The sequence below is a fragment of the Camelus dromedarius genome, chromosome 34, assembly GCF_036321535.1.
Source record: "Camelus dromedarius isolate mCamDro1 chromosome 34, mCamDro1.pat, whole genome shotgun sequence".
Classification (NCBI taxonomy): Eukaryota; Metazoa; Chordata; class Mammalia; order Artiodactyla; family Camelidae; genus Camelus; species Camelus dromedarius.
In genome coordinates, this window is record NC_087469.1 from 1,538,120 (window position 1) to 1,559,970 (window position 21,851).

A 21,851-nucleotide genomic window follows, 5' to 3' on the forward strand; every position below is an offset into this window, starting at 1 on the left:
ATATTAAGAAAAATCATTGTGCATTATAGTATACCTCTGGTTATATGTTTAGGTCTAACTATATATTAATACCACAGTCTGAGATAATTTTCCTTTTTTTTTTTTTACAGACAATGATGTGTTTCTGAAATTCTGAACCATGAGTCTAGCACTTAATGATCTGCTTATTTGCTGCCGTCAACTAGAACATGATAGAGCTACAGAACGAAGGGTAGTAAATTACTTAAATTTAATCTTTTCTTGAAAGAAGTGTGTGATCTGTAACTCATTATTCTGGTTTTTTGTTTTTTGTTTTTTGTTTTTTTTCATTTTCAGAAAGAGGTTGAGAAATTTAAGCGCCTGATTCAGGATCCTGAAACCATTCAACATTTAGATCGGCATTCAGATTCCAAACAAGGCAAATACTTGAATTGGGATGCTGTTTTTAGGTATTCCTTTCTAGTTTTTTTTCTCTTTCATTTTTATTTCTGTTGTGTATTTTTTGTGTGTAAGTAGGTCTAATTTATCTTTGCTCCCTATCTGCCATTGTGCATTGCAATGAAATTGGCACTTAATATTTAACTGAAATGTAATTTTTAAAGGATGTTCATATGGAAAAAGTTAAAAAATTTTTAGATCATTTGCTCAATAAAATGTCTTAGACATATCTCACTCAAGATTAGAGAGAATTTCTTTCATATCAGTTCATTCATAAGACTATTTCAAATTAGAGAATAAAATTAAGTTATAATAAGTCCTTTATTATTACTTTGACATCTTTAAATACTGCTCTAAGAAACTGCTATATGTTAAACTATAATAAAAAAGTAAAAAGGAATTTTAGAGTGATTCTGTATGGATACAGTTAAAAAACAAAACTCAGGCATTGGAAAGATACAATTTGTTGCTGTATTGGAATAGCAAAGAGAATTGATGCTTTTTACATTAAGATGTAATTTTTAACTATGAAGTTCATTTATAACTAGAAATACCTTATAAGACAGGAAAGATGAATAAAATATTTTAAATTAATACAGAATACTGAGAAGCCTGAACATTTTCAGTCAAGGGGAAATACGAATATTTACTTGCTCTAGAGTATTTAGAACAGATAATCTTTTATTTTTTAGCTTTTATTTGGTACTAGATAGACTGTTGCAGATTTCATTGTGGATAGTGTGAAAAATACATACTTCTTTTCCTCTGGTTACTCAGTTTATTTCAGATACCACAAATACAGTTATTATCTAAAGACAAAAACTGTTTTGCCTAGCTGATCAGGTAGGCCAAATAGACCCCTGGCATTCCCAGCTCATCACGAATATTTTCTAAGCAGGCTTCGTTTAAAGGCTAAAAACATTACCAACGCCTAGGAAAGAGGTAGGTCATGTACACAGAACAGCAGAAAGACGTGAGAAAGAATTGAGAGCCCCTGATAGCATTGCAAGCTTTTAATGGTAAAATGAAAAAACAGGCATTAAAGCAATAGAAAATCATGGAGGTTATAAATTAAGAGCTTTGCAGTCCAGACTTTAAATTGGTGTTGAGGGCTTAGACCTTAAAAGAGAAATGTAATTGTTTTGTTTAGCTGGTACCGTGATTGAAGCAATGTGGTTTAAAAGATGCTGTTTATGATGACACGAAGGACTTTTTGAAACTGTTATAATAATTTAAGTACTTAATGAGTTTCTGAAATTGTTTCATTTTCTTGAAGATTTTTACAGAAGTATATTCAGAAAGAAACAGAATGTTTGAAAACAGCAAAACCAAATGTATCAGCCTCGACACAAGCCACCAGGCAGAAAAAGATGCAAGAAATCAGTAGCTTGGTCAAATACTTCATCAAATGTGCAAATAAAAGTAAGTGCTATTACTTGGCTTAATATGTTATTGTTACATGGGTTTGGTGTGAACATGGTGAGATAAAAGTTGAGTTCTAACTCTAATTTCTACTATATGTAATGATTTTTAATACTATAAGTCCAAATAATTGGAGGAATTTATGTAAGCATGGAGTGATAGAACTCAGGGTTGAAAGGATTAAAAAATACTATTTTAGCTACCCATTCTTGGATCCCAATGCAAGTGTCCCTGGCACTTAGGTAGCCTTAATGATTAGACATACCTTTTGTTTCTTTTTTATCTTTGAGTAGTTGTCATAGTAGTGAAAACCTGTCTTCTTTTTTCTGGTTTTTGAGAGAATACAGAAAAATCCTCATCAGTTTTTTCAATGTGACATACTTTGAGATACTTAAAGTTAGCTGTGATATTTCCTCTGAGTCCTTATCTCTAAGCTAAACAGACCTAATTCCTTTAGCTCATGTGACCTAGTTTTTATGTCCCTCTTTTCTGAATGTTCTGCAGTTTAATTTTCTATCTTTTAAAGTGTGGGACTCAGTCTTCTAAGTATATTCTGATTGGCCCAGAGTGGAGCAGGCCTTGCATGTCTTCTATTCTATACTTTTACTGATTCTAAGATCACATTAGCTTTCTTGGCAGTCAAAACCTACACTTTTAACTAACACTTTGCTTGCTGTTGATTTAGGAAAAAAAATGTACCAAGTTCTTTTTGTCCCTGTTGAGCCACATATCTCCCATTTTGAACTTGTACATTTGATATTTTGAAAAGCCAGTATTTTTGAACCAAAATCCTAGTAGGCCTTATGCAAGGAAATGAGTGTCATACAGCACTGAAAAGCTACAGACAGAGATGTTTGTTTAAGGGCTTGGGCTCAAACTTTGTTTACTTTTCACGGATAAGAATGTGGCTTTGCGATACTAAATTTAGTTTAAGAATCAGAAAAGCCCAATGTTGGTAAATATTATTAAGTGGAAGGATATAGATTGTTAGTGAATGTTATTTCAGAATGGTGGTTTGAGGCTTGAGTCTAAAAGACAATGGCTTTAGCAGAAATTTAGTTTTCCAGCTCCTCTGAGATGTCAGTTTGTGTGGATAGCTGTAGGTCCTGACAAGAGACTCCAGTATAGACAGCAGAAAGCTACACTGAAATAATTTGCACTCACTTTTGCTCAGCATCCATTAAAATTTGCATTCTTGGCTACTAATGCTGGGCTTTCAGTAGATCTTAGTATGTTTACAAACTTACAGACTTTGTGAGTGAGTAAGAGAAAGAAATTAGTAGTCCATTGTAGCCCTCCAGAAAAGTCTGCAGTGGAAAAAACCTTCAGCTATAAAATTTTACTTTATAGTGGAAAAAACCTTCAACTGCAAAATTAACAATGGAGATCACATTTTAAATTGTATGAAAGTATCAATTTGTTGGTTTACAGGAATGAAAATTTCAATGTAAGGTCATTTAAATGTTTGAAAAATGGTATGTTTAAGGCTCTTTTTTCTTTCAAAAGTGACTTTATAACTTAAATACCTTTAATCTTGGAGCAAAACCAGGGAGCTACTACCATGTCATCTCATTTCTTCCATTTTTTTTTTCCAAAGTGTTGGAGGGTTGATGGGAATTTAAACACATATCCAGACTTTGCCAGGCTTGCTTAATTAACATTGGTATCCAAGATATGATGAAAGAAACAGATCAGAAAAAAAGAGGTAGCTGGGGAGGAACCAGTAAGCAAATATTGTTCAATCCTTTATATAAACATTTGTCTACTTCTCTGCAGACACAGCATAGACAGAGCTTAGAGAATAGAAAACTCAACTCTGAAGTATGTTAGATTCCACGAGATTCCTCAAAAATCTCTGTAGCCAACCTAGCTGTCCTTTTGAGGCAGATTTTTTAGAAATGTATGTGAGCATAATTTTTGAAACACTTCAATTTGGCAGAGGAAAGAAATATATTGGGATTAAGGCCAAAGGGAAATCTGATTTCATCCCAATACTAATTTATGTGGTTATTCAACGTGTTTATTAAGCATTTGCTGTTAGGACAGTTGCTGGAAATATGTGTTGAGATAAAGAGATTAATTCCATTGCTTAAGAATGTACTGATATAACAGATGTTATAGTTGGAAAATGTTGTAAGGATTGTAAGAGAAAAATGCACAGAGTGTTACAGCAGAGGATGTTATGACTGTGTGTTTCATCATTAGCTGGGTGCCTAAGATTATGATATAAGCCATAAGTAAAAATAATTTTTTAAACTAATAAGAACTGATACCACACTTGATCTTAGCCAAAAGGCTGAGAAATGATGATGTTTTAGTTATATCAGTGTATATCTATTTACCATACTTCTGAAGATGGTAACTAGTCCCATCATAAAAAAAAAACCTAACTAGAATATATTCAGAATTACATAATGATTTGCACCTTTCTCATAGCTTACAACAAAAAGTTTGTATGCAATTTTTTAGATCGTTAGTTTTGAAATATGAAAAATTTAAGCTGTGACATCAGTATGACTTACTAAAAGTAACAAATAATTTTTAAATGTACTTTTGTTACTTTTAAGAATATATCCGTTAATGTTGATTTTTCAGGACCTCTAGTAAATAAATAAAACTAAAAATTGCATATTTATATGCCATAAATGCTACTATAGGACTTGGGAGTAATTTTGCTTTTCAAAGTAAATAGTATTCTCCTTATAAACTTATTTTAATTAATTCAGCTTTTTGTAAAAAATTCCAAGAATCTTTGGGTCATTTTAGGTCTAATGCCAGAAATTGTGAATTATTAAAGTTAGAATGTGAATGAATGTTTTTGCTATATAATCCTATGGCGTTGGCAAACTTTTGTAAAGGGACCAGATAGTAAATGTTTTTGATTTTAGAGGCTATGTAGCACGTATCAACTACTCAGTTTTGCTGTTTCGGCAGGAAAGTAGGCATGTACAATATGTAAATGAATAGACATGTCTATGGTCCAGTAAAACTTTATTTCTAAAAGTAGGCAGTTGGCTGAATTTTGCCCCTGGGCCATAGTTTGCCAGTTCTTGTTTTATGAGAAGGATGTTGGTTAATAGTAATTTCCTAGATGGAAATATTTATATAATTAGCATTCCAAGTGTCTTTAACTTGTTTTTCTTTAAGATTTATATGTTTTTGTTTGTTTATTTTGTTTTTAAATAGGAGCACCCCGACTAAAATGTCAAGAACTCTTGAATTATATCATGGATACAGTGAAGGATTCATCTAATAGAGCCATTTATGGGGCCGATTGCAGCAACATATTGCTGAAGGACATTCTTTCAGTAAGGAAATACTGGTGTGAAATATCTCAGCAACAGTGGCTAGGTACGTTTTGAAGTTTGGTGTTTGCGAATTTTTCCTTGTGAAATGAAATTTCACTGAAACAGCAGTCATAGTCTATTTATATTCCCCAGTGACCTCACAGTTTAACAGCAATAAAATTAAATGATTATAGAATCTGACAGTTAGTTTTCATGTATTATGTACTTCCTAAATTGTTGTCACTAATAATGTATTAGGTGCCTGCTGTCAAAACTGGAAGTATGGAAATCAGAGAAGCCATCCCTGTCCTCAAAGACTTGACAGTCCAGTGGCAGGAAAAAACAACACGATATAGACAAATTTGGATGCAGTGAATTCACAGATCAGTGACACCTAAACGCGACAATGATTAAAGTGGAAAGAAGAAAACCAGGAGAGATGTTATAAAAGAGAAAGCAGGAGAGTTTCAAGTTGGAAGGAGTGTGACATTTTAAGTGTTGTAGAAATGATAAGACACAAAAGTATTCATTGGATTAGGCAGTTAGCAGATCACTGGTTAGGTAATGGAAATCAACAGCTTTAGCATGCAATATATAGGATCTAGTGACTTACAAGGTACGTAGAGTGGGGCGCCAGGGAGGGATTGTTGACAGTTTGTAGGTGAGAGGTACTGAGAGACCACAAAGGAAGGAAGTTATGGTCAGAGACTGAAGCCTTTGAGTTTATTGATTTCAAAGGTGGAGTATTTCTGGGCCTGAGTGGGTTGAATGGATGAAAATGGGATTTTAATGAGGTGACTTTAAGCCAGATGTCAAAATCTTCTAATACTGCCATCTCTGAAAATTTAGAAACTGAGTATTTTTGATTGAGAAATATTCAAGATAAATTATGCTAACTTAAAAGACATTTACATTTATTTATTTTTTTTATTGTCAATTTATCATTTCAGAATGAAATGTTTGTGGCCCGTGAAACCATGCCCTCATCAGTGCCCTGCACTGTGCTTTACTGTTCCCACCTGAAAGAAGGCATTCTCAGCTGCTGCATTCATTTCTTATCTGGGGCCTTTGCTATTGCTCTAAACACAAAGGAGTCTGTGTCCCAGACCCGACCCTCAGTGAGCCTAGGTGCAGCCTTTGGAGAATAGGCCAGTGATGTCTAGGACACCCCGACACGTCTGTCACCAAAATGGTTCATCCTAAATATTTAGGATATTTGTACATTTTAGATTGTAACTTGTAACAATGGGTCTCACTGAAACAAAGGCAGCTGTTCTAGTCTCTTTATGATTATTTCATCATTTGGCATGTTCTCTGAAATTCTCTTTATTTTTAAGCAAACTACTTTCACTTCTGATAACCAGCCTTTTTGTTGAATTATTTTTCTAGTTAGTTCTCTTCTCTGAAGCTTATTTCTCTGATGAAGACTCTGCTCCAAAAGTGATGTTTACATTCAAAATATATTTGGTAGGGTGGTGATTGAAGCCATGGTCATGGATGAGGCTGTCTAGGGAGAGAGTTAAGAATGAGATGAGACAGTGGCCTAAAACTGAGCAGACACTTCCGTGGAATCTGCTTGTTGATTTCTGCAAAAAAGTCCTGCTGGGATTTTATTGAGATTGGGTTGAATCTGTTTAACAATGTAGACTCTCCCAGTCCATGAACATATATCTCTAAATAAGTTTTTTTTTTTTTAAAAAAACACCTAAAACTTGTGTTCTATTAATTATAAAATTTACGTGTTTATAAAACACGTAAGTTTTATAATTAACAGCATACAGAATTTGTGTATTTTTGTTAGATTTATATTGCATCAGTTTGTAAATTTTACTGCTGTTTAAAAAAATTTTCTTTTCCATGTCATTCAATGCTGTTATACAGAAGTACAATTGATTTTTGTATATCAGTCATATATCCTGGAAGCTTGCTTAAATTGCTTACTAGATCTAGGAGCTCTTTTGTAGATTCTGTGGTATTTTTTATTTAGACAGTCATATCATCTGCAAGTAGTAGAGAGTTTTTTTGTTCCTTCATTTCTGGACCATGTGGCTTTATTTCTTTTTTCTGCCTTATATTGCCTAGGACCTCAGTATGATTTTTTACTAATGGTAAAGTGTACAAAACATTAAATTTACCATTTTAACCATCTTTCAGTATACAAATTCAGTGGCATTAAGTATGGTCACATTGTTGTGCAACCATCCCCAGTCATTTCCAGAACTTTTTTCATCTTCCCAAACTGAAACTCTACCCACTTAACGAGAACTTCCCCTACTCCCACCTTCCAGCTCTTGGCAACCATTCAAATCTTGATGAAGGTACTCTTGACTACTATCATTGCTGAGAGAAATAAGTTGCCCTCTTCCTCCGGTCAGAAATCTCATATCTTCTGCCAACATACATGAAACTGGCATTCTGATTTGTTAGGTTACAAATAAAGTCCCAGACCTTTTGCAGTTCTTGACACACTTCACACACATTATTAATCAATTAGTATTAAGACAAAACCAGACCAAACAATGGTGAGTGCGCTGTGTCAACTGCTTTGTTAGGCCTAGCTGAAGGAATTTAGGATTAGAGAACTTAAGTAGTTTATCTGAGACCTGCTCTTAAACTGATGTTCACATACTCTGCTGTCTGTAGTTGTTCTTGTCTTAAAGACAGTTTAATTAATAAAATTAAATATTAATGAAATGCTAAATATTAATGAAAAGAACGAAGCTGGGGGAATAACCCTCCCAGACTTCAGGCAATACTACAGAGCTACAGTAATCAAAACAGCATGGTATTTGCACAAAAACAGACGTCCATACGTCAATGGAGCAGAATAGAGAGTCCAGAAATAAACCCACACCCTTATGGTCAATTAATCTTTGACAAAAGAGGCAAGAATATACAATGGATAAAAGACAATCTCTTTAGCAAGTGGTGTTGGGAAAGCTGGACAACTGCATGTAAATCAGTGAAGTTAGAGCACTCCCTCACGCCATACACAAAAATAAACTCAAGATGGCTTAAAGACTTAAACATTAGACACTATCAGCTTCCTGGAGGAAAACATTCTCTGACATAAACCTTAGCAATGTTCTCCTAGGGCAGCCTACCCAGGCAGTAGAAATAAAAGCAAAAAAAAAAAAAATACAATTAATGAAATGCTTTTACTGTGTTAAATATAAATTAGTATAATTTTTAATCTTTTGTCTGTTGGAATTATTGAAATTCCAATTGGATTGTGACCTTTAAGTTAAATGTTTTGGTAATTTTCTTTTTAAAAACAACTAATACATTGGTTTTTTGTTTTGTTTTGTTTTTAGAATTATTCTCTGTGTACTTTGAGCTGTATCTTAAACCTTCACAGGACATTAATAGAGTTTTGGTGGCTAGAATAATTCAAGCTGTGACCAAAGGATGCTGTTCACAGACTGATAAATTAGATCGTAAATTTCTGAATTGGGATTTTTTTCCTAAGGCTATTCAGCAAGCAAGGTAACCTAATCCACTTTTGTTTTGTATTGTAAATCCATTTGATCTTTTTGCAAGACTATGTTTTACATTCAATAACTAAAAGTATTACCAATTTTAGAAAAAGATTGACTGGGGAGAGGGTATAGCTCAAGTGCTAGAGCGCATGCTTAGCATACACAAGGTCCTGGGTTCAATCCCCAGTACCTCCTCTAAAAATAAATGAATAAGTAAACCTAATTACCTCACCCCCCCCCCCGAAAAACGGAAAGAAAAGCATTGGCTGATTATAGTAGAACTGTCGTTTCCCAAAGAAGGTGGTAGGTCCAACACTTCCTGAATATCCAATGTGTAGAACGTGAAGTGATGTTCAAGAGTGTAGAGGTCTGTCTTGCTTTTTTAATAACAGGGGAAGCTATATGGCCTCTAAGTATTTTCATTTTCCCCATTTTTGAAGATAGATGTAAGGTACTAAGAATAAAATGAAGTAGGGATGTATTTTGGGAATATCAGTGTCTTATATTTATGTGGCATTACCCAATTTATAGTGTGAAACATTTTACAAGTGGTAAGTATTGCAAATTAGCTTTGTATAATTTTGTAAAATGTTTAGCAGCAGAGAGAGCTAGCAGGAGTAATCTCTTAATAGCCAAGTAAGAACTGTTTTTTTCATAAGTGTCTTCAGTTGTGTATTTCCCTCCATTATACCAACTTAAGTCTGTTTATTTTTTGTCACAGACAAGAAAAGAGCTCTGCAGGCCTAAATCATATCTTAGAAGCGTTTGTTATCTTCCTCAAGACTTTGGCTGTTAACTTTCGAATTCGCGTGTGTGAATTAGGAGATGAAATTCTCCCTACTTTGCTTTATATTTGGACTCAGCATAGACTTAATGATTCCTTAAAAGAAGTAATTATTGAATTATTTCAACTACAAATTTATATCCATCATCCAAAGGGAGCCAGAACTCAAGAAACAGGTATAAAGAAAGTTTTTGCTATTTTGAATTTGCTTCTTCATTAGAAGACTTAAGTATGAAATCTGTGTGTTACAGGTTATGAGCTTCCTCTGGATTGCTGTGCTTGGTAATATTATTAGTCATAAGGATATTTTTCACACTTTTTTTTTTTTTTAAAGAATTTGAAGCTGTGGTAGCAAATCATATGCCTTACCATTTGTTTAGTACAATGCTAGTTTTTTGAGGAATACAAACAAACGTATGACACTGTCCCCCTCTAGGAGCTGATTATGCAGCAATAATTAGGTGCTAAGAGGTGACACAGACTGTAAGAGTGAAAGCATTTAGAGAAGGCAGGATCTTGTTTGTCTGCATATTGCCTTTATAAGAAAATATAACAGATGAAGGTGAATTGAACGAGGCAGATTAGTCAGTTTCCAAGGAAGTTAAATACATATTGCCTTAAACCTTATGGTTACTCTGGGCTGTTTGCTAGGGAAACCAGAAATGAATGACTTATCCTCCTTTCATGCCTTTACGTTTGTCTTTCCCCAAGACAGTACTGCTTGGATGATGTAGGTCCATTCAGTAGATAGGAACTTTCCTGGGTGAAACTGAGTGAGTTCCCTTATGCATAGGCTACATTTGACTTTGGCTTGTACCAGCCTTTGGACTAATCATAATGGCTGATTTAATGGCCTTATTAAGGAATCACTCCTCCTTGAGTAATAGCTAAAATGGAGGAAAACTACTGTAGCCGCTTTTTATCAAAAGCAGCTGTGTATGTCTCATGGGCCCTTCTGGTATGTATAGTTAGATGTATTTGTAGCCCAGGAAACTACTGTAGGTCAAAGAACAGTGGCTCTTCTTAGTTTTTCATCTTTCATATAGCTCTCACCAAAATGAAAATCAGGCTTACTAGGAGATGGTGTGGCATGTTTAGGGTTTTAGTTAACTGCATATTTAGGATGCATTGAACATTGGCAGATGATGAGGCTGTCGGAAACACTCGTATGGTTTTAGGCTACACTAATAGATTTGATGGTTGGTTGGTTGTGGGAAGTAATAGCCCCATTGTTTCCCATACTCGTTAAATCACAGCTGGGAGTATTATGCTCACCAGATTTTGTAGAGTCAGCATTTTCAGAGGGACATAAGTTAACTCAAGTGTGTCTAGGAAAAGATGACTGTGATGATAAGTCTGGATAACGTATCATTTCTACACTCGCTGAAGGAACTGGTAATATTTTTCTGTTAAACAAAGACATACATAGAAGTTGGTCCTCATGTAAAAGAGGGAGTGTATTAGTTGTATTTGCCGAGAGAGAGAGGAAATTAGAGACAGTTTAATTGAGATTTTGATTGAACTGAGTAGAGAAATTTAGATGAGAATATGGAAGAATTTTATAAGAAATACAGTTAACTGAGTGTGAAATGGACATCATTACAAAGTAGTGCTTGTCACAGATATGGTCAGAAGAGACATTAGTATGAACTAGGCTGGACCAGATGTCTTCTAATGTTATTTCCATCTTAACTGCTGAATAGCTATATGGGAGTTGGCAGTTCAAGTGGATTGTATGTATAAAAGGTATTTTAATTAAATTAATTAATTTTAAAATTACAGGTGCTTATGAATCAAGAAAATGGAGAAGTATCTTATACAACCTATATGACCTACTAGTTAATGAAATAAGTCATATAGGAAGCAGAGGGAAATATTCTTCAGGAGCTCGTAATATTGCTGTCAAGGAAAACTTGATTGAATTGATGGCAGATGTTTGTCACCAGGTATAGTAGGTCTTGTCACATTTTGAAATTTCCCATTAATTTCCCTTTCATTGGGCCTGTAAAAGCTTGTAAAATTATTCTATACATGTAACTTTTCCTTTCAAAACACCATCAATTAAACTGGAAAGATAACTATTTTGCACACATAAACTTAGTGAAAACTGATGATGAATTTTTGCTTTCTTAAAAGATGGTCTGTAGGAAATAAGATTACCCTAACCCCATATGTTTCAAGTTTTATCTATTGAGTTTGAAATCACATGGCATAAAATTAATTGTTTTAAAGTGTATAATTCAGTGCATTATTTATTCATGTAATTCATTTGGCATTTTTACTGCTACATTGTGCACCCATCACTACTGTCTAATGCCAGAACATTTTCATAACCCCCAGAACAAACTTTGTACCTATTAGCGATCAGTCTCAGTTCTTAGCAAACAACCACTGATCTGCTTTCTGCCTCTGTGGATTTGCCTGTTTTGAACATTTCATATAAATTAAATCATACAATATGTGGGTTTTTGTGTCTGGGTTTTTTGACTATGCATAATATTTTCAAAGGTTTTCCATTTTGTCCATTAATCAGTACTTCATTCTTTTTTATTGTTGAGTAAGATTCAGTTGTACGGATATATTACATCATCAGTTGATCGCTTAATGTCTCTTTTTTTTCCTCCATAGAAGAAATAAAGAAATTTCCTATTTTTCTTTTTTTGTAATAATTTTTAAAGGTTGTACTTCATTTACAATTATTAGAAAATATTGACTATATTCCCCATCTTGTACAATATATCCTTGTAGCCTATCTTACACCCAGTATTTTGTACCTCCCACTCCCCCACACCTGCGTTGCACCACCCCAACCACTAGTTTGTTCTTTATATCTGTAAGTCTGCTTCCTTTTGTTATATTCACTAGTTTGTGGTGTTTTTTAGACTCCACATGTAAGTGGTATCATATACTGTTTGTCTTTCTCTGACTTACTTCACTTAGGATAATGCCCTCCAAATCTATTTGTGTTGCTGGCAAATGACAAAATTTCTTTTATATAGCTGAGTAGCATCCCACTGTGTATATATACCACATCTTTTTTATCTATTCATCTGTTCACGGACACTGATGTTGCTTCCATATCCAGCTTTGCAATTGTAAATAATGCTGCTATGAACATTAGGGTGCATGTGTCTTTTCACCCCAACTTAGTGTTTTTGGGTTTTTTGGGTATATACCCAGGATATATATATATATTCTTTGGATATATATTTGGTTTTTGGAATTACTGGGTCATGTGGTAGTTCTTTTTTTTAGTGTTTTGAGAAACCTTCATACTGTTTTCCATAGTGGCTGCACCAGTTTACATTCTGGTAAAGAGTGTAGGAGGGTTCCCTTTTGTCCACATCCTCACCTACATTTGTTATTTGTATTCTTTTTTTTTTTCTTTGCTTGTGTTGTTTGTAATTAGGGAGGTAATTAGGTTTATTAATTTCCCCTTGGAGGAGGTACTGGGGGTTGAACCTGGGACCTCTTGGGTGCTGTGCATGTGCTCTACCACTTGACCTATACCCTTGCCCCAGTATTCTTTTTAATGATATCCATTCTGCCAGATATAGGGTGACATCTCACTGTACTTTTGACTTGCATTTCCCTGATGGTTAATAATATTGAGCATCTTTTCATGTGCCTGTTGATCATCTGCATTTCCTCTTTGGAAAAATGTCTATTCAGGTCTTTTGCCCATTTTTGTTTTCTTTTGTTTGATATTCTATCTTTTTAAAAGTTGTTTATTTTTTAATTGAAGTATATTCGATTTACAATATTTCAGGTGTACAGCAAAGTGATTCAGTTATATATATGTGTATATATATATATATATATTCATTTTTCAGTTATAGGTTATTACAAGGTATTGAACATAGTTCCCTGTGCTATACAATAGGTCCTTGTTTACTTACTGTATGTATAATAGTGTGTATCTGTTAATTCTTGTCCACTTTTAAATTAGGTTTTTTTTTGATGTTGAGTTATATGAGCTGTTTATATATGTTGGATATTAACCCCTTACTGGTATTATCATTCGCAAACATTTTCTCCCATTCAGTAAGTTATCTTTTCAATTTGTTGGTGGTTTCCTTTGCTGTGCAAAAGGTTTTAGGTCTAATCAGGTCCTATTTAGTTTTCCTTTTTTTAGGAGACAGATCCAAAAAAAAAATATTGCTGCAATTTATGTCAAAGAGTGTTCTGCCTATGTTTTCCTCTAGGAGTTTTATAGTGTTTGGTATCACATTTAGGTCTTTAATCCATTTTGAGTTTATTTTTGTATATGATCTTAGGGAATGTTCTGATTTCATTCTTTACATGTAGCTGTCCAGTTTTCCCAGCACCACTTATTGAAGAGACTGTCTTTTCTCTATTGTATGTTCTTGCCTTCTTTGTAGGTGTGTGGGTTTATTTCTGGACTCTCTATTCTGTTGCATACATATATGTGTCTGTTTTCATGTCAGCACTATACTGTTTTGATTGGTAGCTTTGTAGTCATTATAGTCTGAAGCCAGGGATTGTGATTCCTGTACTCTGTTGTTTTTTTTCTTTTCTCTCTCTGTCCCTCTTTTTTTTTTTTTTTTTTTGATGATGCAAAGAAATAGAAAGATATTTTGTGCTCTTGGATTGAAAGAATCAACATTATCAGAATGGCCATATGACCCAAAGCAATCTACAGATCCAATGCAACCCCTGTCAAAATACTCATGACATTTTTCACAGTAGTAAAGCAAACAATTCCAAAATTTATGTGCAACTGTAAAAGACCCCGAATTGCCAAAGCAATCTTTTCTAGGTCTTTTTTTTTTCTATTTCTTCTTTTTGTTCTCTTTTCTTGTGGTTACATGACTAGAGAGACGTTCCTTAAACATTTATTGTAAAGCTGGCTTCGTGGTGCTGAATTCTTTTAGCTTTTTCTTTTTTTAATCTATGAAGCTTTTGATTTCCCCATGAAATCTGACCTAGAGCCTTCCTAGATAGAGTATTCTTGGTTGTAAGTTTTTCGCTTTCATCACTTTAAATATATCGTGCCACTCCCTTCTGGCCAGCAGTTTTTGTGTAGAGAAATCAGCTGAAAGTCTTATGGGGGTTCCCTTGGAACTAACTCTTTGGTTTTTTTCTTCCTGCCTTTAGAATCCTTTCTTTATCTTTAACTTTGGCCATCATAATTATAATATGTCTTAGTGTAGGTCTGTTTGGGTTCTTGTTTGGGACCCTCTGTGCCTACTGTACTTGAATATCTGTTTCCTTCTTTAGGTTTGGTAAGTTTTCAGTCATGATTTCTTCAAATACCTTTTCAATCCCCTTTTCTCTTTCTACTCCTTCTAGGGCCCCTATTATCGTAGGTTGGTCTGCTTTATGGTATCCCATAGATCCCTTGTATTGCTTTCGTTGGTTTTTCCTTGCTTTTCTGTCTGCTGTTTTGATTGGGTGACTTTTGTTATCCTGTTTTCTAAGTCAGTTATTCATTCCTCTGCATTATCTAGTCTGCTTTTGACTGCCTCTAGCTCGGCTGTTATCTCAGCAGTTGAGTTTTCTGTTTTTAATCAGCTCTTTATATTTTCAATTTCCTTTTTATAGTGTTCTCTGTTTCTGTTCTTAGTCTTTATTATTTCCTTCAGTGCTTTTATCACCCCCCCCCCTTTTGAAGTCATGGTCTAGTAGACTGTCGAGGTCTATCTCATTGTTCATTCTTTCAGGGGACTTCTCTTGTTCTTTTAATTGGGAGTGGTTCCTCTGCTTCTTCATTTCACTTATATTTCTCTGTATGGATTTAGGAGTATCAGTTATCTACTGTGGTCTTCAAGGGCTGTTTTTTGGTTTGTTTGGTTTTAGTCGAAGTGGGAGTGTTCCTGTGTAGACTGTGTGCCTCTGATAGTTTTGTTGTGAGAGCTGTTCTTAGTATGGGTGGCTGCCGTGTCTCTCTTCCGTGTGTGTTGGCTGTTATCTCTTTGATTGGGGGTGTGGTTGGTGTTGTGGTGATCAGAGCTTGTTCTGATTGTTGTTTCTGGGCTGGGCCTCCTTTTTTGTTCTGTGGTTGTCACAGCCTTGACAGGGCTGGGTCTGCTCCCCTGTTGCTGGAGTAAAGGCTTCTAGGCCCATTTCTGAGATGTGGTATGTTGTAGGCAGGGTTGGAGTGCTTCAGCTGGGATGAAGAGTCATTGAGTGTACCTCCGTAGGAGATGTCTACTGGCAGTGCCCTCTGTGGTGGTGTCTGTCACTTGTTATGAGGGCCCACAAAGTACTCTCTGTTGATGCTGCCTTTGTCCCAGCCTTAGCTGCAGGAATGTCAGCCACCTGCATTGGTGTCCTGTGCCCAGAACTACCAGTGCAGATCTGCCAATGTGAGACACTAGGACTTGCCTTAGCGAGTCTGCAGTCACACGCCTGAATCCATGGTGCACCACGAGGTCAGCGCAGACCCCAGCCCCGCCTTTGTGTACAGTACGGTACGCCATCCTGTTGTAAATACCTGTACTTCCCCTGCTGGGTGCCAGAACTCCACTCGATGCCTGTGCCTCCCAGAGGTGCAGGTTCACAGTGGTACCAGTGGAGCAAGTCCACCCTCTCTACCTGGGGCTGTAAACTAATCTCAGTCCTGCCTGTGAAGTTGCAGGGCCCCTGGGTGTGGATTTAGCTTTCAGCCCTGCTTTTGTACAGCAGTGATGGCTGTGACAGGGCCCTACCTCTCTTCCTGAGAGAACACATCAATAATGGAGCCAAGTGGGGACAGTGGCTATGGTGCAGCTGCGTTGCGCCCCTCTACCCCTTGTGCATGCGCAGTGGTGCTTTTTTATGGGGTCCCAGGCTGTTCTGTTCTTCATGCCCCCCCCACCCAGAGCTCACACTGCCCTCCAGCCCCCAGAGGCTGTCTCTGTGCAGTGGGCCCCCGCCCTCCCCTCAGGCTCGTCACCAGTCTCCAGCAGCTTGTCCTGGCTTGTCCCGGCTTGTCCCTGCTGGCTCGCATCTAGGGCTGGGGATCGCAGGGACCTTCCAGCCAGTTTCACTGATTCTGCCAGTGCGGCACCGGTATTTTTTCTTTTTTTCTCTTGCTGTATTTTGTGAGAATCATCCTGTACTTTGAAGTGAGAGACACTCTGCCTGAGTTCAGTAGGTGTTCTGGGCGGTTCAGTGGGTTTGTAGATGTAATTCTTGGTGCACTTGTGGGCGGTGACCAGCTCTGAGTCCCTCTACTCTGTCACCTTGGCACTTCCCCTCGAGATTTCATGTTCCTTAAGTAAAACTGTTTCTCCAGAGACTTGGTTAACATCCTAGGTAATTTCATTTATCAAATATTTTCTTAATGCTAAGTTTTTGATTTATTCTCTTTGAAAATAGAGATTTTTGCTTTCCTTTTAGATGTCTTGGTGCTTTTAGTAAATTTTCTCAGGAAAGAAAACTAGTATCTTACTTGGTAATATCTGCTTTCTGGAGAGCCATTATAGTCTGCGAAGTGTTTGTTACCATATTATCATATCCTTATTTTCTTCAAGTTATTACTCTTGCTTTATGACTTCCTTGTATCTTAATTTGAGGAGGAACTTTTTTTCTAGTGAGCAATAGCAATATTCAAAAAAAAAACACAAGTTTTCCTTTTGTTATTTTACAGGTTTTTAATGAAGGTACCAGATCTCTGGAAATTTCTCAGTCGTATACAACCACACAAAGAGAATTTAGTGATTGCAGTGCACCTTGCAAAAAGAAGAAAATAGAATTAGGCTGGGATGTAATAAAAGATCATCTTCAGAAGTCACAGAATGATTTTGATCTTGTGCCTTGGTAAAAATTATTATTTTTTTCTTTTTTAATATCATTTTAGTCTCATTAATTTTTCTCTCACGACCTCCAGTAGAATCCTTTTATCACATTGTCCAGAACTAGGTCACTTGTCCACTTCCAAACCAGCCACGGACAGAGGGGAAGATGATTGCCAGGACATGCTGAGATCAGCTACCATGGCTTATCTCCTGGGGCCAGGAACAGGTCCACCTTTCCTAAGCATACTGCCACAGCAAGGAAGAAGGGAGAATGGTTGCCGGGTAGGCAGTCGGTAGTGTGTGCCTCATGGATTTCACTGAGTTGTATACCTCACAGCAAAGAGATTTTGGTATGCATAATGCCTTCTACTAGAATTAGATTAGGAAGAAGTTAAAGATAGCATTTAGAAATCACAGAATAATTTGGATTTTATGCCATGATGAAAAGTTATTTTTTCTTATTTCTTCAGTCTCATGTAGCATTCACAATTATTTAAATAATGAAATAAAATATGGAATTCTGTCGAATCACAAAAATATTAGGTCTGGTTGGAATCTGTAGAATTCATGCATTTTCGGCCTTTTTGCTTTACCAAAAAGAAAACTGAAACCAAGAGAGGATAAAGGTTGCCTAAGGACAGTTAGAAATTTGTAGATTATAGTCAAACTTTTGTTAACAGTTCTGTTTGATCTTCACCATGTTGATACAATGTTTAAATGTAATTGAGTGGGGGGGAGTGTATTGATTTAGATACCTGTTGCTTAAGCTCTTGTTTATTTTTCTATAGTTGATGGTACCTATTTCAGATTCTTTAATTTGTCCATTTAGAGTTATTTTTTGAACATAACTGTGTGCTAAGCATTAGGGATAGAGAGATGAAAAAGATAAAGTTCCTGTTCTTTCTAGAGGATATGCAGCAGGTATTTATTGAATTAACTGAATTAATACCGAGCAGAAACAGTTTTGGGGGTTTTTGTTCATTTTCTTATTTTACAGCATTATTATTCACGGCTGAAAAGCAGGGGTGGGTGCAATAACTAAGCAGTAGAATATTGGTAATTTAATTATTTAAAGGTTTTGTGTAAACAAAATATGATAACTTACCCAGCTAGCCAAAATGTTACCAATATTTTTGTCACTTTAGGAAGTAGGGCCTAATAAATATGAAGAGCCAGTTTATTCTGAGGGTAGTATGGGAAATGGTGATGACATTCTAATTAGGCTATTGTAAGGATACTGTGTCTATATATTTATTTCCTTTTAGCTTCTTAATGGAGTTGAATAATTTTCAAATTATTTATACTTCTTTCTTAAGGTTACAGATTGCAGCTCAGTTAATATCAAAATACCCTGCAAGTTTCCCTAGCTGTGAGCTGTCACCATTGCTAGTGATACTGTGCCAGCTTCTGCCTCAGCAGCGACGTGGGGAACGGACGCCGTATGTGTCGCGATGCCTTATGGAAGTTGCACTGTGTCAAGGCAAGAAATCAGACCTCGAAAGCTCTCAAAAGTCAGATTTATTGAAACTCTGGATTAAAATTTGGTCTATTACCCTTCGCGGTATAAGTTCTGAACAAATACAAGCTGAAAACTTTGGCTTACTTGGAGCCATAATTCAAGGTAATTTAGTTGAAGTTGACAGAGAATTCTGGAAATTATTCACTGGATCAGCTTGCAAACCTTCACGGTAAGTTTACGATGGATTGTATTATGTTTTGCAGCATATATATTTATGTTTTATCCTGATTTTTGTAATTTTGTAACTTCATTAAAGATATATTAAATTCTATTTCAGATGCTTTTGTTTTTTTGTCCAGGAAGTCTTAATAAATAAGTAAGAATTTAGTTTCAAATGTGAAGAGAGTACTAAGACTAATTTTAAAGAATTAAGTGTTTAAATTTCTTTTATTTGTAATTGACAATTAATAATTACTTGCTTGTTCTTATCTTTGCAAACTTTATTATTTTTTTAGTACTGCATACTGTTATGTAAGAGATAGTTCTTAATTAAGAATTTTCTCAAGTACAGTCCGACTTTTTTTTAATAATTGTTTTGTGTTCCTTTAGTCTGCAGAAGCTTACTATTTGTCTGCCATGTACCAGGCACTGTCCTAAGCATTGGCAGTATAGTGGTAAACAAGATAAACAAGGCCTCTGTCCCTCAAAGGGTTTACTTTTGACAACAATTGTCCCTTGTTTTGCTGTAGTTCGGCAGTATGCTGTTTGACTTTGGCGCTGACCACCTGTGTAGTCCCAGAAACAGTAAAAACAGGAATGGAGAAGAGTATATGTGATGTAAACAGAAATTTTTCTTTAAAAGAATTGATAATGAAGTGGCTCTTATTCTGTCAGTTAGAGGAAGACTTTGAAGACAGTACAGAGCTGCCTCCAATTCTTCACAGGTAGTTTGAGTTCTTTAGCATGCTGCTGGTTTTTTTGTTTGTTTTTATAAGGTGCCCTCCATTTCTTATTTGATACTAGATGGCTTTATTTTACAGTGATCATGCAAGATTTCCCAGAACTAGCTGTAAATAGTAAACCATACCGCCTTTCACAGTGTCTTTGTACTTGGATCTTGTCTAGGTTATTTTAGTCTGTTTTTGTCTTTCTGCCTAGACAGTGAGAATAAGTGGGATGTGCATGAAGAGTATGCATGTAGTTTTTTAAGCACTGATGTGTTTCTTTGTGACCTTCTATAAATAGGTCCATCTGAATATATATATCCATCTCAGGTGTATCCTGGAATCATAATGAGAGTATTTTCTGGGTGAAATATATTAAATTAATTAGGGGAAGAGATGAGAAGAAGATCAAATGGGACTTAAGCACTCAGATGGGGAGCAGCTTGCCCACTTTACCTTTCCGCAGTTGGGACTTAGAACTGAGTGCTTGGAGGGCAGACTTCTTAATCCTCGTGCTTGTACCTTAATTTCATAATTGTTTATAATCTTTAAACCTTGGATATGATCCTTCTAGATCCTAGGAAGTACTGAAGATGATAGTTACATAAAATGTACACCCCTTAAATTCTTTTTTCAGATGTTAAGAAATTCAGTACAGATGAAAGCAGTTTTAATTTTGGATCCAAATTTTAGAGGTCAATATTTATAGTTAAGCATCGACATTTAAGTTTAGAGAATGCTTTAAATGGCTTTTGGTTTTCTAAGTAAAGATTTTTATTTTCCTTTATAGTGATTTTCCTCATCTTGCCCTGGAGAAAATTCTTGTGAGTCTCACTATGAAAAACTGTAAGGATGCAATGAACTTTTTCCAAAGTGTGCCAGAATGGTATGTTATCTAACAGAGTTCTGGGTTACTTTAAGGTACAGCTTTAATTACAAAGATAATAATTTTAGCAGGGTAGTAGCTGCATCATAAAAATTATGAACTGAATTAGTCAATTTAAAAAATCATAGCTGTTAGGGAAAAGGCTCTTTTAATTAATGATTGTAATTTATATTCTATAATTTTTTATGTAATTTACTGCTTTTTAATGTTGTATAATATAATGTGACATTTGCCAATAGAAGAAATAAAATGGTTATGATGGGAAATTAAGAACATAAAAATCATGTGAAATGAGTTTTTTTTTTTTTAAAGATGTGACCCATTTTTATATGTCAAGTAAAGTCTGATTATTTGTTAGGCTTAAAAACTAATGATAACTAATGGTGATTGAGGACAGGGAAAACGAATGAATCTCAAAACCTCATTTAGTTGATTGACTCAGGAGGCTTATGTTTATCGCTGTGACTGAAAATGGCTCATTGGCACGAAGATTCCTAATCTACGTCAGGAAGGCATAAGATAAAAAAAATCTATATTCTGGAGAAATCAGTGGTGAAAAAGGGAAAGTTTTCAGATAACGTTATTCTTAGTGTTCATAGCTGGTGTTAATTTTTTTAATACTTTCTGAATTTGCCTTTGAGATTGTAACTTTTACTTCTTTTGTGCATCTATTAGTAAAATTTGCTGCTGAAGCATACAAGTACAAAGAAGAGAAGCATTTAAAAGAATAATTCGGGAGGAGGGTATAGCTCCGTGGTAGAGTGTGTACTTAGTATGCATGAGGTCCTGGGTTCAATCCCCAGTCCCTCCACTTAAGTAAACAAACAAACAAACAAAAAAACTTAATTACCTCCCCCCAAATAAAAAAATAATAATAAAATAAAATAAAAGAATGATTCACTAATTATATAAATAGTCTTTGAATAACATAGATGCTAAGTTAATGTTTTCATTTGTAATCGATTGCTGTTATATGAAGATGAAATATTAGGTAATTGATTTTATAAATTAAAAATCTTACTTTTTTGAAGTGAGCAGCATGAAAAAAGTACAGAAGAGCCTTCATTCTCAGAAGCCGAAGAACTGTTTCTTCAGACGACTTTTGACAAGATGGATTTTTTAACCATTGTGGAAGAGCATAGTATAGAAAAGCACCAATCCAGTGTAGGGTTTTCTGTCCACCAAAATCTCAAGGAATCACTGGATCGCTGTCTTCTGGGATTATCACAACAGCTTCTAAATAACTACTCATCTGAGGTGAGGTTTTCAAAAAGGACTAAAGCCTGTATTTGATTCCACCTTGGCAGACTGTCAGGAAGGAGAAATAGGGGCAGGAAAGGCACTAAGGGTGGTGAGAAGCTTAATTTTAAAAGTGAAATGATCACACGTGGCTACAAATGGGGAAAATTTAACGTGAAAAAAGGAAAACTG

General features: G+C 35.5%; 1 protein-coding gene and 1 pseudogene across 4 annotated transcripts in view; one reads left to right on the forward strand and one right to left on the reverse strand.

The window, feature by feature from the left end:
* ATM (ATM serine/threonine kinase) overlaps nucleotides 1-21,851 on the forward strand; it is a 117,146-nt gene that overhangs the window by 4,051 nt on the left and 91,244 nt on the right. For all 4 annotated transcript variants that reach the window (XR_010378889.1, XM_064482019.1, XM_064482020.1 and 1 more), the window contains exons 2-13: nucleotides 111-211; nucleotides 316-428; nucleotides 1,694-1,839; nucleotides 5,026-5,190; nucleotides 8,441-8,612; nucleotides 9,327-9,565; nucleotides 11,172-11,335; nucleotides 16,984-17,153; nucleotides 18,448-18,819; nucleotides 19,340-19,534; nucleotides 20,325-20,420; nucleotides 21,452-21,677. Coding sequence is in view for 3 of the 4 variants with exons in the window: in XM_064482019.1 (XP_064338089.1) it covers nucleotides 140-211; nucleotides 316-428; nucleotides 1,694-1,839; nucleotides 5,026-5,190; nucleotides 8,441-8,612; nucleotides 9,327-9,565; nucleotides 11,172-11,335; nucleotides 16,984-17,153; nucleotides 18,448-18,819; nucleotides 19,340-19,534; nucleotides 20,325-20,420; nucleotides 21,452-21,677 (2,130 nt within the window). In the remaining variant the exon portion in view is untranslated. The remainder of the gene's footprint in view (nucleotides 1-110; nucleotides 212-315; nucleotides 429-1,693; nucleotides 1,840-5,025; nucleotides 5,191-8,440; nucleotides 8,613-9,326; nucleotides 9,566-11,171; nucleotides 11,336-16,983; nucleotides 17,154-18,447; nucleotides 18,820-19,339; nucleotides 19,535-20,324; nucleotides 20,421-21,451; nucleotides 21,678-21,851) is intronic.
* On the reverse strand, nucleotides 3,988-4,147 carry LOC116150257 (U2 spliceosomal RNA; annotated as a pseudogene).